Here is a 19220-nt window from a genome sequence, read left to right as displayed (position 1 = left end):
GTCCTGCCTGATTTTGATTATTAAGTTCAACATTAGTTTGGTGGCAAAGAAACCTTAGAAATGGAATTTATCCGTCATGAGTTGCAATGAAGATTCAACAATAGAATAAAAAGTTTTATGCAATAAATTATCATATTTTTAAAGGTTAAATCAAGCTACTCAGTGAAAATTAAATAGATTACACCGAGATTGGTATTTTCAAGCTGTTCTAGCTATGATGATTTTCTGCTTACAAAAAATAAAATAAAAACATCAAAAAACAAATTATATGGGTGTGATTAGATCCCTTCACATAAACAACCTAGAACATAGCACAGTGAAGATATTTCTGCATGCATTTATGAAAATAGGCTGTAATGATTTTTAATGACATTCCATGAAAGAGATGGACAGCCTTTCTTTAAGTACTAACTTTAGCCAGAGCTGTAGGGCTGGAGACTGTAAACAGAGAATACCAAAAGAATTTGGGGAATTTAAGATCACTGCCAAAAAACCGAAAAAAAAAGAAGAAGAAAACTGTACTTAAAGTGGCATTTACAACTAACAGTTTTCAGAGTACAAATATGGTAAAGACAGACACTCAAAAGACAGAAGGTTGAACTCAAAGTTGATACTCCCAGTATAAAGAAAAGTGAAATGTAAACACTCTGGGTTACAAACCTGTGCTTCTGGGATCTGTCTGTATGCCATAACCAACAGGAGGAGGTGGAGACGGTAGTGGTGGTAAATCCTCTTCTCTGTCATTAGTTCCCTCAGCAACAGATGTCTCTTCAGTTTCTGTTGTTTCACTGCCTGCGGAGGAGGGTTTGCTTATGGAAACAGCAGCGTCTTGTGATGTTGGTGCCGAGTCGCAGAACTGTGCTGGAGGGCCCAAGATGCTGTGAGAACCCTCAGGATGACCAGTCACAGAGTCTGTCTGGCTGGGATCCTCACTGGGGAGGCTGAGAGGTGCTGGAGGCACCTCAGGGATGTCATTGCCACTGTCAAAGTCGAAAGGTTCTCCTTCATCTTCATCATCAAATGGTACACTGTCTGCTAGCACTGTATGTAGGAGAGCATACATGATGGAGAGAGAAAATAAAGGAATGTTCTGCCTATTTCTTCAGTCATCTATTTCAATTAATCTCTGCATTTCTGAAACTTATCCAAAAAACTAAATACTGATATGACACCACCATGAGAAAGTAAAAAAAAATTTCAAAAAATACATAGAACCCTTCATTTTTAGGTTGTGTGGCCTTATGTCCAATGCAGATCTTTGATTAAAGAAATAGTTCAGGATTTTTATACTGAATTTCTGTTGGAAGGTTATAAAAAGTGAATATCTTAATAAGGTATTTTCAAATAGTACATATCCAAAAGCTCTGGAATCTTAATCTATTTCTAATACAAAAGTATTCCATTTATACAGCTGTAACCACCAGCTGTATAAATGGCCGCTTAATGCAGTATGACCAACCTGAACTTATCTGGATTTTATTGGAAACTGAAAATGTTTTCTTTTGAGTTTGTAAAGCATCAGCTGCGTTTCTTATTATATCAAGTATATGCTAAAACAACAAAATTCAGTTACTGCAGCTCTCAGAAAGTACTGGCTTGGCAGGAGACAGGAAGGAAACATCAAATATCATTCTAGTTTCCACTCCACATTTGGGCCAGAAGTAAAAGAAAGCGGTTACTCCCCTTAGTGAGCTGTGCAGTCTGAGTGTTCACATTATTTCTTATGCAATACTAAGCACGTGTGATGTTAGTAAAGCATTACACAGGCTGCGAACGGATGAGGAAAGCACAAGCTTGTCTTCAAACCAGACTCATCTGCTCACCTTTCATAAAATCAACATGAAATTGGTGTTGTGATAGAAAAAATATATCAAGGAAGAAGATGAATGGAGTTTATAAATACCATTTCTTTGTCTTAGTTACTTCAGATAATTTTGTCTTCCACTTTGCTGCTGACAGATACCAGATTCCTGGAAGCACATTCATCATTCGACCAGCTTGACTTTATTAAGCTTCAGGCTACAGTCTTATCAACCCCATAGCCAATATCCTGACTGTGTCCCCAAAGTAAACAGAGCATTCCCAGTTCATGTGGTGTCATGTTCAGTGTCGTGTCGCCTGAATGGGTGTGCTTAAATTCCACAGTTGGGAGAATGTTAGACTGGATTTTGGCATTTTAACTATGCAATGTTACTTCCTATATAGGTAGCTAATCTATGGAGATTGTAAATATTTAAAGACAAAGGTTGCTCTCTATACAAAATGAATTACTATTTACGCTTTCATAGATCCACCTGTTGTGTCTTGCATCTATCTGCAAGTGGAGTTATCTAATGAATCTTAACAAAAAATAAACCTCAAGCGTCAAAAAAAAAAAAAACACCACAACTTTGAAGGTCCTGAAAGCTCTAAATCACAAACACCACTCCCTCAAGCTCTGACAGGTAGCTGTTCTGCCTCTCCATGTGTATGTGAGAAAATACTGTGACTAATGTTTCAGGTCAGCATTGTGACCCCATATCTACCTACTACGGTACAATAAAGAAAAAAGGGGCATGGTGGAAACCTGGAAACAGAGATGTTATCAGTTGTTTTCCAAATGTGTGAATAATGAGCTGTGTGGATTGCAGTGATAAAGCACAGATAACTCTCCACTAGGCTGAAACGAGGCAATGGGCTCAATATTGATACTCCAACTTCCAACAGTGTGCCTGACTTCCTTCTGGACATTCAGACCTCTAGAAGGACTAAGAAAAAAAACTGTTTGGCTTTAAAAGGTTTATTGCAGAGTGTTTTAAAGTATTTACATTTAAAAACAAAAATCAAACCTTTCAGGTACCTTCTCCATTTAGTTGCCTTTGTGACAGGACATGATATTTGGATTTGAGTGACAAAACAGCAGCCAAGGACAATGAAATGATCTAGTGTTTTACAGCATCTTGTATTTCTCTGTACACCTCTGTATCTGATCTGTTTCAAGTAATTTATGAAGCAGTTGAAGGGGTTGGCTAAATAACAGATTTTCATCCTGTGTATCAGGGAACAGTCTCTTCAGATACTAAGACAGACATGACCAATTAATTATTTTAAGCTAAATTAAAGATTCATTGCATAACATGTTGTAATTTTGAACAGTCAGTACTTTCCTTCCTGAAAAAGCACAAGATCCTTCAGGCTTTGTGTATTGGAGGTAGAAAAGCCCCTTATTTGTGAAAGAGATGATTGATGGGTGACTGTACGGATGGAATGGCACGCAGCTTAATTTCAGGTTATGCAGGATGTTGATCTTGTAGTATTATGTATATACAAGAAACAGCACAAACATGCATTATGACTTGAGACGTTTTTAGATTTTTTTTTTCCCTCTTTGCTAAACAGAAATAACTGAACCATGCATGTAAATGCCTTGAAGAGGTTTCCATTGTCAATTCATACCAGCAGCATGAATTCTGTTCTCAGTACTTATATCCACTGTGCTATATAATGATCTGTTGAAATGAGTCACCGGGTTACGACCCGTTCCTGCATTCCCCTGGCAACAAAGCAAGTGACTGGCCAGCTGGAGACGAAGCATTTTTCTGTCTCCATCCCCAGAGAATGTATGTGTGCAAGAGAGAAAAAGAGACTGAGAGAGAGAGAGAGTGTGTGTGCATCTATGCTTGTGTGCTTCTGCAGCAGTATTCAGCCTTGTACTGACTGAGACACATTGTCTGGTATTCAGCACATTTTAGCCTCCTTATGCCTTTCGTACTTCTGCCCACACACTTCACAGCGATAGAGAGAAATCTGTTGTTTACTCATATTGTCCAGCTTCACCAACCCTCCAAAAAATAACTGTCAATGCCAGGATCTACAGCTGCTAGCCTATAATCCTACAGGACTAACACCGTAATGTCTCTTGAAGAAACACAATATTTCATTTGCAATGGTGTCAAGGTTTAGAATTTTCATCAGAATTCAACAACAAATGTAAAAAAATGTGTGGATTTGTTCAATGTTGTCTCAGTCCAAACACAATTAATTAAAAACAAGACAACTTAGTGTAGTTTTTAAAACTACATTGATTTAGCCTGAAAAATAAATAATTGTTGCTACTTCCTCGTATCATTAATTTCAACTGGAAATCAACTCTCAATTAGACTTGATTCAATTAATTTGTACTGGAACGAGTGTTAACTAGATACCAAATATCAGTCGATTTAAAAGTTTTAGTCCAAATTAATCAGCAATTTATGTCCCAGCTGAAAATTTGGTTACAAAAAAAAAGAAAAAAAAAAAAAACAAAACGAAAAAAAAAAAAAACCAATAAAATCATAAGATTAAAATGCTAGAAATTATGACATACTTTTATTTTAATTTGTACTGAGAATAATTAATTCTTCAATGATTGACTGTCTCAGACTAAGAACACCAACTGGAAGCAGGTGACAGCATATCTGTTTTCTTTTAGCTGCACAGGGTAAAGAAGGAGGATAATTACTCACACTAAGTAAGAGCATTTTTAGTCATCGTGTAAACGTGAGCTAATCTGCCTGTCAAGATGGTATTCAAAACATTCGGCCCATACAGTGACCTTGGCGTTGTTAGCACCACACTATAACCAACTGAGCTAACTGGTCTTTGCTGCTGCCATTCCCCTGTAATGATTCACAACCTGCCCCATGTAGATGTTGTACGTGTGTGTTGACTTTACTTTCAGGAGGTGGGGGAGGAAACTCATCCAGGTCCATGGTTGATTCTCTTCTCCTGGACAAGCTCCACAAACACCAGAAAGCTGGTCTTTAACTATGTCAGCAGACATTCCTAAACAAAAAGGTCAAATGTTACAGAATGCAAGCTTTGTGGCTGAGGAGAAATGAATTTGTCACAGGAAAAACTCATTAATTCTTGGATGATTGCTTAGATGATAAAATACAACAAATAATAACCAGAACTGTAAAACATAACTCCCCAGGACAACTTTAAAACAAACTTGACTCCAAAATCTTTACCAAAAAAAACAGTCACACAATGAGTTCATCTGAACCACAAATTTAGACCGGTGTAAATGCCAACAGCACTCTTGTGCAAGAAAAGCTTCCTCTGCCGATGTGCATCTCCAGGATAGTTTCTGTTAATGTCTTTCTGATGGAACAGAAAAAAGGCTATGCCATTTCTTGATTTGTCCACATGCCTAATATACCCACAAAGACATGTCAAAATTATAATATATTATAGCATGAAGCAGCCGTTGTTGTAGTTTGTATAGCCCATATTATACCCCCACAAAATTCCCATAAAACAAGACACAACACAGGTTCACAGTCAGTCTATTTCTAAGATAAATCTACTTAAGAGTATGTGGGACAAGAACGACAAGTCATTCTGAGACTCAAAGATTGTTTTGTCTATGAATAACTGGAAATCTTCAGCCTTTTTGTTCTCTGCATGGCTCACTGCCAGAGCTGAGGATATGAACACAGAGCCGGTGTCTGCTGAAAACAGTGCAACTAATGATGATGCTAATTCTTGCAGAGGTAGATCGAATGTGCATCGCCTGAGGTGATTTTGGCCTGTGCAATACAGAGAGGGGTCCACAAGGACAAGCAGGAGGAGCAACAATGCTGTGCAGTCTGGGGAGGGATCCATCTATTTTAGAACACAGGAAAAGTGATATGCGTGTTTGTAACAGGTAGCTACATGACAGGGGTTTGGAGTCAAAACTAACAGCTGGGAGCTTTAGAGAGTGAATCACCTTTCCCCTGAGATCCACTGGGATTTAGGACAGCAAGTGAAGGAAGAAAGGAAGGAAGGAAGGATATACAAAGAAAATGCATTAAAAAAACTTTTTATGTAAACGTTTTGGGATTGTGCTAAATTTTCTTCCGATGCTGACCTTTTTTTGGTTCTCCTCTCAATTATTTCTTCTTTTATTGACAAAGAAACCCAAAGCCCTATTGGTAAATTACATCTTTCAAAGCATGTGTCATGTCGTGACCTGAGCACCAAACTACCGTCCGTCTCATCCTGTGGGAAGGATCAACTCAAAGAAAGCATTCCTAGCTACTGCAGCGGCAATAGCACAACAACTGTACAAGACGCGTGGATATAAGAACGAGTTACAAACCAAAGTGAAGATTATTTCTTCATCACTCTCCTCTCCAGCAGGGTGTTTATAAAAAAGGCATTGTAACACACTGAATGTGAGCGTAAGAGCAGAAAGCTAAAGTTTTCACCATGGTTAATGACAGGCTCAGCTGAGCATGTCATTACAAGCTCTGCAGCTGAGCTATGTTATGCAGATAGGAAAACAGTCATCTAGCCTGCTGGCGAAATGCACACAATTTGTTCGCCCAAGTTCCAATATCTCTACTAAGTTAAAGAACAAACGGAAGGTAAACAACACTTTTAAACATAATCCCTAATGTTGAAGATAAATTGCTTTTTGTGTGCCAATTTTATTAATGCAGTAGAAGCTGAAAATTTACACATCAATAGTTCATGAGATAAAGCCAAAGAAAAAAATATGACAATGTTTGCAACAACAAAATTTTTTGTGGCTCAAAAACCACAGGTAGTATTCCGGATCCCATCAGTGATACAGGAAATAAAGTTTGTTATCAAGTTAGTTGCATAAAAAATATAAAGGAACTGATGATGTACCACTAAGGATTGCAGCAGCCTAAGCAGAGAGGCCCAGACATCCCTTTTCCAAACCAATTGAGCTCCTCTTAGGGAATCCCAAGGTGTCCCCATGCCAGTCCAGAAACATAGTTCCTCCTGTATGTCATGGGTTTTCCATTGGGTCTCCTCCTGGTGGGATGTGCCTGGAACACCTTACCAGGGAGACATATTAACCAGATCCCCAAACCACTCCATTAGCAAGCGATATCAAGCATTCCAACTTGCAATGCTTGATATCTGAATTTCCTCTTTTAAAACCAATGTTTTAAAGTAGAAGTTTTCAGTTTTGATACATTTATTAAATTGAGAAAACATCACATTTTAAAGTAGGGACTAATGCCTCCTTTAACCCACACAGCTAAATGAGGGGTGCACTAGAAGTTTATTAAGATTCCTGGTTGTTTATAACTAATTATGTTGATGTGAGATGCAATTCAACATCCAACACTCTTGACTTCGTAAGAGATTATGTTTCTGCTCTGACTCGGAGTTCTTAAGAGTCCACTTACTGAAAAGTGGAATTCTTCATATGAGCTAAGAGTCATCAACAAAAGCCCAGAGTACAGGGTGGTGCTTGTTGTCCGCTGTGTCTGCTGTCTTTGGGTAAACGTTTTATTTGGCAGTTTACCTTCCTGCCGGGATTACAGTAATCATGCCATGGCCAATAAAGAAAAACCCAGGCTAAGGAAGACTTTAAACAGTACAGTAATGAACAATGTGTGTACAATTACTAGGTACGTGAGTATTTTGACCAGATCAGCGTTTTTATAAACTCCAAGCTGGATAAACTTGAATACTTAATGGATTTAAGCTTAGCAGGTGATGTGTCTGTCTCTAATGACAGAGCTTATGGTTTTTAGCAGGCCAACACCCTATCAAGGTCTGTATATTTTTGGAAGCTTCTTTTTTTAGGCAAAACAGGTATTTAACCGACATTTGGAAAGTTAAAGGTCTCCTGAAAAGGCTAAATGTTGGGTTGTGAACATAAAACTATCAAAGTTTTGTTGTAAAGTCAACAGTGTTGTAAGAAACTTAAGAAAAAAAATTTAATTAGCTGCCAAGAATTTGAGAAGAATGAAGCGTGAAGCAATCAGGAACCAATTATCTTCTGGTTCCATCATATTGCAGAACTGTAATCTGGACTACCAGAATTACAAAATGTTCAGAGGTCAGAGACATGGCCAAGGTAAGGAAAGTTGAAAACAACCACCACTGATCAAGACGCTGAAGCATCTAAACTAAGTCCCTTTACAGACGAGACGGATTGGCCCGTGGATAGATCAGTAATGAGTACTGATCCCCACTTCGACTCAGAAAACATGTAGGTAGAGATGGAGCATGGGCATGGGCTGTTATTATTTTGTATGAGCTGGATTGGTTTTTTGGGGGGTCAAAAATGGGCTCAAAAGCATCTCTCAAACCTGCTGACAGTTTTTAGAAGACAGTTTCTTCAAAGACTACATTGTCCCATCTGCAGCTAACCTCAAATCACACCAGCATCTGGGTCATGCAGCTTCCAAAACTCACATGACTGCACCACCCTTTCTGACCTCAAATTGGGTGGAGGAAATTTTACAAGCAGGCACAAGATAGCTGACATTTTGAAGAATTTTGACTGGTGGGGAGTTGGAAAAAATACATAAGGTAGCTAAATATCTAGTAGATTATGGAGACATAGTTTTAAATAATGAGGCCCAGAGGGAAGCTTATTTGATTTAGTATGCAAGATCAATCAAACATGTGAGAGTTCGTCTGCATTCAGCAGCCCGACAAACACAGAAGCTCTGCTTCTGAACTGAATATGGTCTATACTAATCTACCAGAGATGATAACTTTACAATATTATATAATCACTAAACGTATGAAATTATTACAGTTGTGCCACATAATTCCTGTTTTAAAGTCAGTGTGATGAATATCATTGTTAAATTAGTTACAGCTTGCTTTAATAAAAGAGAAAACACTGTGAGGAACTGAAAAGAAGGGCTGTGCTGTAAAACCAGCATACACTGTACAGTCTTGGCTGTCATTTCTAACTGGTCTCCACCCACCCAGCAAGCCACACGAAAGCATTTAGAGCCCAACATGTCACCAGAAGAACACTAGTGAGTGTGTGGAGCAGATCCAAAGAGATTTTGTTGCCTGGCTGGAGGTGAACAGATTTTAATGGGAAAACAGGAATTCCACACATTACCATACCTGAAGTCCAAATCCTAATTCTGGAAGAATGGGGAAAGCCAAGACTGGATTGGTGAAAATGTAAGGAGCTAAAAAAAAGGGTATGGCAGGCTGTGATTTACAGTGTCTGCCATATTTCTGGGTTCATTCTGATTCTAAATATAAGCATGTTCCCAGCTGTTAAACAAGCATGTACTTTGTGATTTCTCACATGCACCTGCAGAGGACCCAGGGGTTCTCTTTCCCAGCTGCTGACTAAATATTTTTCTAATCCCAGTTTTATCTAAGTGGAGCTCTGACTGGATGATGAGTTGGACAGCTACTACATGGTGGACTTTCTAAAAATGAATGGCATGCCTCCGAACTGATGAGAACCCTAGCATCCTCCAGCTTTTGTCATGGAAAACAAAATGCTTTTTGAGTGAGTTGTTACTGCCAAGTAGAGTTGTTGCCTCATAACAGTGAAGAATTTGAACATTTACCAAAGCTATTTTTCCAAGAAAAAGCATCTATCTTTATAAACTATAATAACAATTGTGGCTTACAGCTAATGAAGATCCAAAATTCAGTTTCACAGAAATTTGGAGATTTACATTATTATTATTATTTATTTATTTTAAACACAAAGAACATAGTGTCTCCTCCTGCACAATCATTAAGAAGCTGACTAAAATATTGGGTTAAAGCAGTAACCCAATCTATTGATGGAAAGTTGGGTAAAAGGAAAATATTCTACACAAAAAGGTACACAAGCAACAGAGATGACTGCATTGTTGAGAGAATTAAGGACTATAGTTCATTCAGCTGTTTGGGTTAGATTCACAAGGACTGGGAGGTGGTTGAAGTCACTTCTTGGAAAGACAACACACACATGTACTCGTTCAGAATACAGACGAAAGCTATCTAGCTCTAAATTACCAAAAATAACATTAGAAACATCTTATCTAAGCTAAAAAAGGCTATACTTTTTGTTTACAGACACAGTCTGTTAACTATACTCTGTTTTAACTTCAGAGTGTAGTTTCCACAGATAATAGTAATTTGCTGGTGCTGGTCCATTGTGCTTTATCAAGTCCAAAGTCAGTGATTTCCTCTACCATCAAATTTTGGAGCATGTCATGCTTTGTTCTGCTGACCAACTTCATGGAGATTCTGATTTAATTTTTGAACACAGCTTGATACATGTAGACTCTGCTAAAAGACCCACTGATTTATTCGCCATTATTAAATGCTACTGGACTGGCTTGCCAATTTAACTCATCCAAAGCCCATTGAGAATCTATGCAGCTTTGTCAAGAGAAAGATGACAGAGACCAGACCTAACAAGGCGAATGAGTGGAAAGGTTCCTAATGTAGAAACTTAGGCTTCTTTCATCATGCGGCAGTATATAGTTTTCATCCACTACAACCCAAAGTCCTCCAAATGAACAGAAAGCATTTCAAATACATCACTGTGTATAATGAACCATTTAATGGACCATTATCAAGTTCTGGACTGACTTTTTTTAATTTAGTAATTGCAACAAATTAACATTCTGATGATATTCTAATTCAATGTGATTTATCTATGCAACAGAAGAAGCACTTCCATGCAAGATCATTAAATTTAGCTTTCAGACTGCACTGCCAGCAGCTTTCTTCAGGTGTCATTAAAGAAAACATTGCAGCCGGGTTGCCCTGCCCATTTGTTAAACAAATCACCCACATGGAGTTTTGTATACTAGCATGGGAGTGTGACCCCCACCAACTACCAAGTCAGCATTGTCCTGGCAGAATAAGCTTTACATGCAAGACACTACATATTACATATCAAAACCAAATATATATTTATATCTAAACCATCTTCTGACAGCTTGCAAAGGCTGAAAAGTTGACTAAGGGAAAAAGTTGACTTAAGTCACGGTTTCACAACTTGTGTAGAGTGAACTTCCAGTTGACCAAATCTGTGCAGTGCTCCCTGACTGAGGAATGCCATGCATGACTACTTGAATTTGTAGCTGAGCTGCATCTCAGGAAAACTGCGTGCTTTAAGCTAGTTTAAGGTCCATTTGATTTGTTAATATATTTACTATTATATTATTAGGAATAAAAACTGACCTCATTCTGCAGTTTGAAACAGGACAAGCTACTAACTGAACACTTTGAGAGCTAGTTTCTGCATAACATTATTAACACTGACAAACAAGTGACAAGTGATTTGTAGCAAATCAAAGCGGCAGTTAACGTGCATCTGTTCTATGTTAAACAAATACCAAAAGCAACTGATGTTCTGAGAAAAACATACATTCCTAAGGCTGCTTGTTAAAGAATAAGTATGGTAAAGAGAGTTTAAGTTATAATGCCTGCTATATTGGCGGCTGAGAGTTGGCAACATCACCACGTTAACTAAGACGCCACGTTACCTTCATTTCACAGTTCTGTTTATAATAGGAAAAAAAATGTTAGTATTCCACGCAAAATATCAATCTGTATGCCATTTTCAGCCGAATGTAACATATACTTAACAGCAAGTACGACAAAAGAGTTCTTGAACTTTCTCATAAAGTTAGAAAAATGCATCCACAACTCACCATTTTATTGCATTCCCATAATTCAATTCCCGTATAGCTCCGCGATATTCCAGAGACGTTTTAAACTGAACACGTTTCTGGCTGTAAAACAATTTGTCTCGCATCAACACGTCCACTTTTCAATTCTCTTTTCGGCTCTTCCCGATGTTAGCAGATTATTCTATCCATGAAACCTCTTTACCTCCAGTCAACAGCCGATTGGTGGACGGCTGATGTGTGACGAGCTGTGATTGGCTTGACGTGACGTCAATCAACATTCCAAGGCTTTTTCCTGTAGGAGGAATCAGTGGACATGAAACTTCCCACTTGACTTCAGCTCAGACGAAAAGGATGAAGCGTCCTGAGCAACTTGCATACTTTTTGTGTTTGAGTTTGTTTTTATTTTAGATATGCATAAAGGATAATCACATAGCTTTTGATAGGCCTTCGATAGGCCTACTTTTGAGAAACGAAAGAGTCCTATTGTTTTGAGTGCTTCATGCATATAATGCATTAAATGTGAAATTTAGCAATAAGTAAATAAGTTCCTATAGGTTGTAAGTCAGTCTTGTCTTCAGTTTGTTTGTTCAGACATTTATAAATTATTCAGTAACATTTTGTTTTTCAGTTTGAATTTTTTCAGCACCACAAAAAACAGTTTGACCCACATCAAGAAGTGGACCCCAGAGACAGAACAAAAACAAAAAAATATGTATTTTACAAAATAAACATGAAGGTTAATCTGAATGGATTAATCGAAAATTGTATTTATTTCTGATGATCAAATTTCATGGAAATGATGATTTGATTTTCCATCAGGATGTAAAACTGCTGAAAGTGCCACTGCCTATTAAAGTAAGATGAGATGAAGGGCAAAATGGGTTTCCAAAACACCTCAGCTGACCCACAGGTTGCCATCATGTCATGCTGCGTTGCTGTAGTAGTTCAAGCACAAGGAGCATCGGTAAAGTGTTGAGTGTCTGTGTACAGTATGTGGACATACCTTTCAGTAGGTCAACATTTCATATTAAAAGTCTTTTTTAATGGTCTAAGAAATAGATTTCTTAGTTTTCTAAGTAGTCAATTTAGTACATTCATAAACTGAACCAGATTCACTTTTTTGAATTCTAACACATTTCTTTTCATTGAAAATGTTGATATATTCACACACATAAGACTGTTAAAGGGAATGTTTGGAAAATGAGTAGCAGAGTAAAGTAACTCCAACAGTGCCATCTAGTGTTGTGATCCAACAGCACTCACAAATGGATACATTAAAATCGGATATGCAGATCGGTAGGTAACTTGGAGTCAAAGGACTTGCCCGGGTATGCAGCAGCATGGGGGAGGAGGAAGCAGAAGTCAAGCCTCAAATGTTTGGATTACTTAAAACCAACCTTCACTCAAGTAAAAAGAAAAGAATAAATATGCTTTGTATTAGAAAACTTTTTTTATTTTGAAAGTCATATTCATAGCCACACAAAACACAATCCTGTCTATCTAGACCAAATAAATATTATGCTTTGACATGAATCAAATAATATTCAACCCAGAACAGAATAATCAATGTCTTATTCCAATGTACACTGATATAATTCAAATCATGGGCAATTATATATCATCTATAGTGCCCATGATTTTGGCATGTAAAGGGGCAGTATTATGTATTTCCCAGAGACATATTGACATTTTATAACACAATCAAATAACTGTTACTGTCATTTGTCATCAATATGCATCATACATGACTTAAAAGTAATTAAGTCATTACAACTTAATGCCTTGAAATTGGGCTTCTATCTCTTTAAGAAGTTATGCTCTTTCCGACACTCTGACTTCAGCGAGCAGTGAAAACATCATTCTTTGGAGCATTGCACTGCCAAGTGTTTCATACACAGAGCTCGGCAGAAGGAATTGAGTGGGGAAGTTGCAGGAGAGAGAAGTTCTGTGAGGCAAAAGCTTCAGGAGAAGCTGTGAGGAAAAGGCAGCACTTGGTGAGACAAAACATTTCTTTATACCCAAATGGTTGCCATGGGGAATTAAAGGATTTCACAAACATGAGTGAAGAATCAAAGCAACACTCCAGGTATATTTTTGATGAGGGAATGACATTATCACATGTACAACTGAAAACAAACAAACAAAAAAACAACAACTTAATATTGCAAATTAAACATTAACATATAGCAAATGTTTGTGGCGTACATGAAAAAAAAATCCCCTTGCCAGAAGTAACATTATGCGAACACCTAATAAAATGCAACAAGTCTAAGCAAATATCCAGTAATGTTGGTTTTGAATATACCCGACTTTTGCAGCTTAAAGTGTATTTCTTAATATTTTAAAAATACATTTTGGTTTCAATATAACTTGCTTGTTCTGTTGTCATTGTTGTTTCACTTTTGTCACACTGCATCTCCATTTCAGACAGTAAGCCCTTTGTGAAGGCAACAATTCCAGTGCTTTCTTCCATTGATAAAGAAGAAAAGCTTTTTGTGTGCCCTGACAAATCTCTGCTGCACTGAAGTGGGAAGACTTGCACTCCGAGACTACTGCAAACTAATTTGTCCATTTAGGTTTTAATGGATCCAACAAATAAGTCAGTTCCCTCAAATTAAACAAAGACTCTGCTGTGTGTGATAGGTCAGAGCTCGAGGAAACAGCTTCTTTGTATTTTTTCTCCAGAGAGTATTAGATATCTTTTTCAAAACTGATTTAAAAATACACTCTTTTCTACCCCCAAAAATAGTAAATTGAAACAAATCTACAGAAAACAACATGATGGAAGACTGTTGCGATACGCAGCATGATTGGATCATGTGACCATATATAATCAAATTGCTTTTCATGCTCTTAAAAGTGTTAATCTCAAGCATAAATTATCAAAAGTGGAATACAAAAGCAATGTAAGTTCAACAGATTGGGATCTTGTAAAAGCTTTTCAGCTTTTATGGGGTTTTCTAGAAACCCCAGACTGATTCTCTGCAATGTCATTAACCGGTGCCAGCTTGTTCCCAAAGTTCCAGTCCACAGGATTTAGCAGCTGCATGGTCTTCTTGTGCGTCCAGATGGGGTTGATGATAAATGTGAGCAGTGCGAGTCCAGAGAAGAAGATCAGCCTTTGGAACAGCGCGACGTGGGTGTTTATCCCCTCCCAGTGGGTCAGAGTCACCCACCACATGTAATAAGTGAGCACCATTCGGCAGTGGAACATGTGGATCATCACCCACTGGTTGGCTCTCCAGAACATAGTGCGAGCCCAGCCAGCCTTTCACATGAGGAGAAAAGTAACAGCCATTTATACATGAATATTATAGCATTTAAACATTCTATGAAAAGGAACAGAAAGGTTTAGGCAACGCCACCAAGTACAGAACTTCCTTTTTTGACAACCCTGAATTTTATTTGTTTAGAATCACATGTCCCTGAAGCCCTATGAGAACTGAAACGTAGTGACAGAACAGAAGTTTTAAAATTAGGTGACAAGGGAACAGCAACCAACCATGTGACATGAAAAAAAAAAACATTTAAAATATAGCTGGCTTGAGTCAGACACTGTTTTCGAGACTGAGGTCTTAAAGAGTAAATGAGATATTTACTCTTCAAAAATGTTTAAAGAGATGCAAGAGAAAGTGTCAAGCTAACTTGAGCTTTTTCCAGCTGCAATAGGAAAACAGCACAGCCCTTCCCCCTAATGTTTCTGTGTACTGGCGGGCAGCTGGCTTTAAAACTGTATTTGGCAAACCACTGCATCAGCCGGATGGAAGCTACTCAGCTAATATCAAGGTATTATACCTGTGTATACAAACGGTTAAATATCCTAAACAAACTTTCGGGTAAGTCTTTGCATGAAAATTTACCAATAACAAAATATTTTCCTTTTCAGTTTGAAATAAATTCATATGGCTGCAATACTCATTTTAAATTTTGGCGTGTAAATATGACATTGTGTTTTATGAGACATATTGCCATTACCGAGTCTATAACTACTGACATTTGTGCCCCAACTGCTATCTAATGCGAGTTGGAGTTTTTAATAACACAAACATACCTACAGAATCATTCATTACTTTTTATTTCATTCTCTAGTTTGTAGTTTCATATATATTCATATATATTTCATATATATATAATTACACTGTTGGTTGCAAGGTTTAGATTCTTGAATAATACAAGAATTTCACTATTTAAAATATTGTAGTTCAATGTTGTTGAACCATGAGAATCTCATACTCATCCCTGCGTAAACAATAAGTTAATTTGGCTTAAGTAAAGAAAACTTTTGTGATGTGTACTTTGACTTACTACAGAGAAAACAATGAAGCTTTTACCTTCAGCAACATCCAGGAGATGCAGGTAAAAGGTGTACTCATCTCCAGGAGGAGAGTAACCATTGCCAGGAAGTGCCCTTGAGAATCAAACACCACAGCACCTGCAAATCCTGACAGGGCGAAGAAATGGTGTGTGGCCAAGGGCAAGTCGAATGACCGGAACACAACACTAGATGAATGTAGTGCCACATTCTCAAACACAAAAAAGCCGGTAGCTGTGAGGACATGAAACCATGACCAGTCTTCCTGGCCAATCACTTTGTCTTTGCTTAACGCGGACTCCTCAGTCAGAGCCCGGAGTCCTGCCACAGAGCTCTGAATGCCAAACGCTGCCCGAGTGGCTGCAAGGTTCCAGAAGACCTTCTCTTTGGCTGGGAGAGCATTGTAAGTGTAGCACAGAGCTAGTGACAGGAGATGGGAGAGGAGAAATACAGCCGTGTAGAACCCAAAGCCAAGGCTGATGAGTTGAAGGCGATAGTCCCAGGCAAAGCACTCTGGGCTGGGTTGGGGCAGAGAAGTGGTCTGCTGTTCAGTGGACATGGTGATGGTGGGAGGAAGTTGATTACATGGAGAAGATCACCTGCAGGTGGGAGCTTCAATCGGCAACTACATACATCTGTATGGTACCTGCAAAACAGTAAAACAAACAAAACTGCTAAAGTAGGTAGTCATGTCATCCACTGAGATGTAATAGAGTGAAAGCTTATGAGACATCAAATTAGCACTTGAATCCATGACTATTTCAAAACATGAACACATATTACTCTAAATGTCAAACTACAATTCTGATAATAATAACTGATGACTTAAATCAGACCAAGATTCAAGACCAAGACTGAATAGTTTAAAACTTGACAAACATGAGAAACCACAATTCATGGTCCATCAGAAGGTTTTTATGTGCCACCATACTGAGAACCAGGGCTTTCACACTATAGTGAAGTCCTTGCACATAACATCTCGTCTCAGACATTTTGGTGATGCAGCAATCCCCACAATCTACAACAAAATAAAAACAAAATAACGGGATCTATAAAGAGAGTCAGTGGGAGAGCTTTAATGTGTGATGCATGAACAGCAAACCACAAAGAATCTTATGCTTGCATGGATATGGAGTTTGTTAGCAATGAGCCACTTGTGTGCTTTAATCGAAAGCAGTGAATGAGTCATAAAGGTGATGATATGAATAAAATGTACAAGGATCTAGCAAAAGAATGGCTAAGAAAAAAATTTTGTGTTTTGATTGCTGGTGGAGTGACAGATCTTAAAATGTATTGGTGAATAAGATCATTATGACGGTTACAAGTTTAGGCTTTCATCCCCTATTCCCCCTTTCCCCCAAAGCTGGAATTGCAAAAATTTGTATGCATTCTCACGAATTGAATACAAATCCTACACATCACAAACTGCTTTATACAGAATCTGCTTTTAGTGTATTATGAAGGTCTGGCTTGAACGGATTAAAGGTAGTTAAGATTAAATTAATTGAGTAAAATAGTCCCTTAGTCAATCAGAATGGGTACCTACATCGTTAAAAACCTGGCACATACTTTCTGCTCCTGTTTATGTTACCGTTTTAATTCCTCCCTATGATTCTAACAATGCAATGCTTCAAAACGCTTCAACACAGCGGTTTTTTATATTTAATTATCTGAAACGCAATGATAAAATCGCTTCTTGCGTGAAGTTACCAGCTAAATTTGAAAACAAAATGTTATCTCTGCTAACTGACATGGTGAGTCAGACTAAACTTTTACCCATAATGACACGAATAAGCAAGCAACCGCGCGGCCAGGACAATCTGACCGATAATTAGGAAATATAAGTTTCACTCACCGTGATGTGTTTGCAACACGGTGTCTTTGTATCTTCCGACTACATCAGGAAGTCTCGTATCATAAGACACAAATTTTTTCACGTGACACCCAAACCGGAAATCACGCCTCCGAAATACGTCATTGCTACTGACATCGATCTGTTTCATAAGGAAAGGCAAATTAAATACTCGAAGATGTGAATATTTGTGGAGTTGGCGTTAAGATACAGAATATGCCGATTTGTAAATATTTCATGGTGCTTTACCTGCATCCGAGTATTTTCTATCTGCCAGGCTGCTGTTGTCCAACAGGGGGCGGCATACTGCCCTCATTTATGATTTGCGGACATGGAAAATAAGTTTCACTCCTCACTTCATTTTTCACAATTAACAAGTCGATAAATATTTATGTATGTGATAATATATATATATATATATATATATATATATATATATATATATATATATATATATATATATAATATATATATATATATATATATATATATATATATATATATATATATATATATTATATATATATATATATATATATATATATATATATATATATATATATATATATATATATATATATATATATATATACAAGAAATGTGGAACATTTTATGTGTATTTATGTAAAGTGCTGTTTACGAAAGTAGCGGAAAAACATCTTACATTAGTCCCTATCACTAACATTAATGATATACACTTATACAAACAGAAGTGAATAATGAAATAAACAGACAAAACTCAGAAGAAATTTTCCAAATCTTTTCTACAAAAATTTAATTGCATTATTTACAATGGATGACCCTTAAGCAACGACCAAACTGGAAAGAGGGGAAAATCTTCAAGTTGCTCAGTTTGGAGAGAAGAAAGGAGGATGCATATGTTTAACTGAAATCATACAAAGTAAAGAGCTAAAAATGCAATTTGTTGCACAGATGTCACCCACACTGAGAAATGCACACATGAACTGCATCTAAATAATCAGAAAACATCAATGGGACAGTGCTGTAATTCTGAATGAAATAAATAAATACATTCAAAATATGTCTTTTGCATGCCATCATATCAAGTTATAAAATAAGCAAAACAGAAAATATGAACAAAGCAAAAAATTGTTGTGTTCAAATGAAGCATATATTATGAATATATATATATTAATATCTATATATAATATATAGATATATATTCTTTACAAATAATGAATATTTGGCATTATATTCATTCTTACAACATATATGATATACAAGAGATGAAAATAGTTTTAGCTAAACAACTACCTTTTTTACTTTATCTAGTAATTATAGAGTTATCTCTCATTCCAAGTTAAAGGAAGTGTTTTATTAGTCTCAGTGATGCTCTTTCAGCAGCGTAGTTACAAAAAAGTCCTCTTGAAGAATTTTATGTTATAGGTTCTAGAGTTAAAACATAGACAGTCCCCTTAGATGTGAGGCCACAGAATGCTAAAATACAGGCATACACTTTAAATATTAAATGAGGAAGCTATTCCTCTCTTCGATTTATTAAAAACCTATTAAAAGTGATGCAAGAATTGACTTTACATTATGCCGAATAAGTCAACATGATGGCACTTGAAGTTAATAGCTTGGCATTTTTTTAGTCCTTGTCATTTTTGTAAGGTTTGAGCAGAATAAAATACATAATTAAAAA

At 37.1% G+C, this 19220-nt stretch overlaps 2 protein-coding genes across 3 annotated transcripts in view; both read right to left on the bottom strand.

The window, feature by feature from the left end:
- Positions 1-11549, bottom strand: part of arhgef10 (Rho guanine nucleotide exchange factor (GEF) 10) — a 45481-nt gene extending 33932 nt beyond the window's left edge. For both annotated transcript variants that reach the window (XM_055038403.1, XM_055038404.1), the window contains exons 1-3: positions 11412-11549; positions 4694-4803; positions 661-1041 (exon numbers count right to left, since the gene is read on the bottom strand). In XM_055038403.1, coding sequence (XP_054894378.1) covers positions 661-1041; positions 4694-4730 — 418 coding nt within the window. In that variant the 5' untranslated portion in view covers positions 4731-4803; positions 11412-11549. The remainder of the gene's footprint in view (positions 1-660; positions 1042-4693; positions 4804-11411) is intronic.
- A 1288-nt stretch (positions 11550-12837) lies between these two features.
- On the bottom strand, positions 12838-17639 carry cln8 (CLN8 transmembrane ER and ERGIC protein). Its single transcript, XM_055039012.1, has 3 exons — positions 17558-17639; positions 15722-16348; positions 12838-14658 (listed from the first exon to the last, which is right to left on the bottom strand). The coding sequence occupies exons 2-3, from the start codon at positions 16259-16261 to the stop codon at positions 14332-14334; spliced, it is 867 nt and encodes a 288-aa protein (XP_054894987.1). The 5' UTR covers positions 16262-16348; positions 17558-17639; the 3' UTR covers positions 12838-14331.
- Positions 17640-19220: the final 1581 nt, after the last annotated feature.

This window comes from Poeciliopsis prolifica, unplaced genomic scaffold, assembly GCF_027474105.1.
Source record: "Poeciliopsis prolifica strain line A6 unplaced genomic scaffold, Auburn_PproV2 SCAFFOLD013, whole genome shotgun sequence".
Taxonomy (NCBI): domain Eukaryota; kingdom Metazoa; phylum Chordata; class Actinopteri; order Cyprinodontiformes; family Poeciliidae; genus Poeciliopsis; species Poeciliopsis prolifica.
The sequence above is the reverse complement of the archived record's forward strand: the minus strand, read 5'-3'. Positions and strand labels throughout refer to the sequence as shown.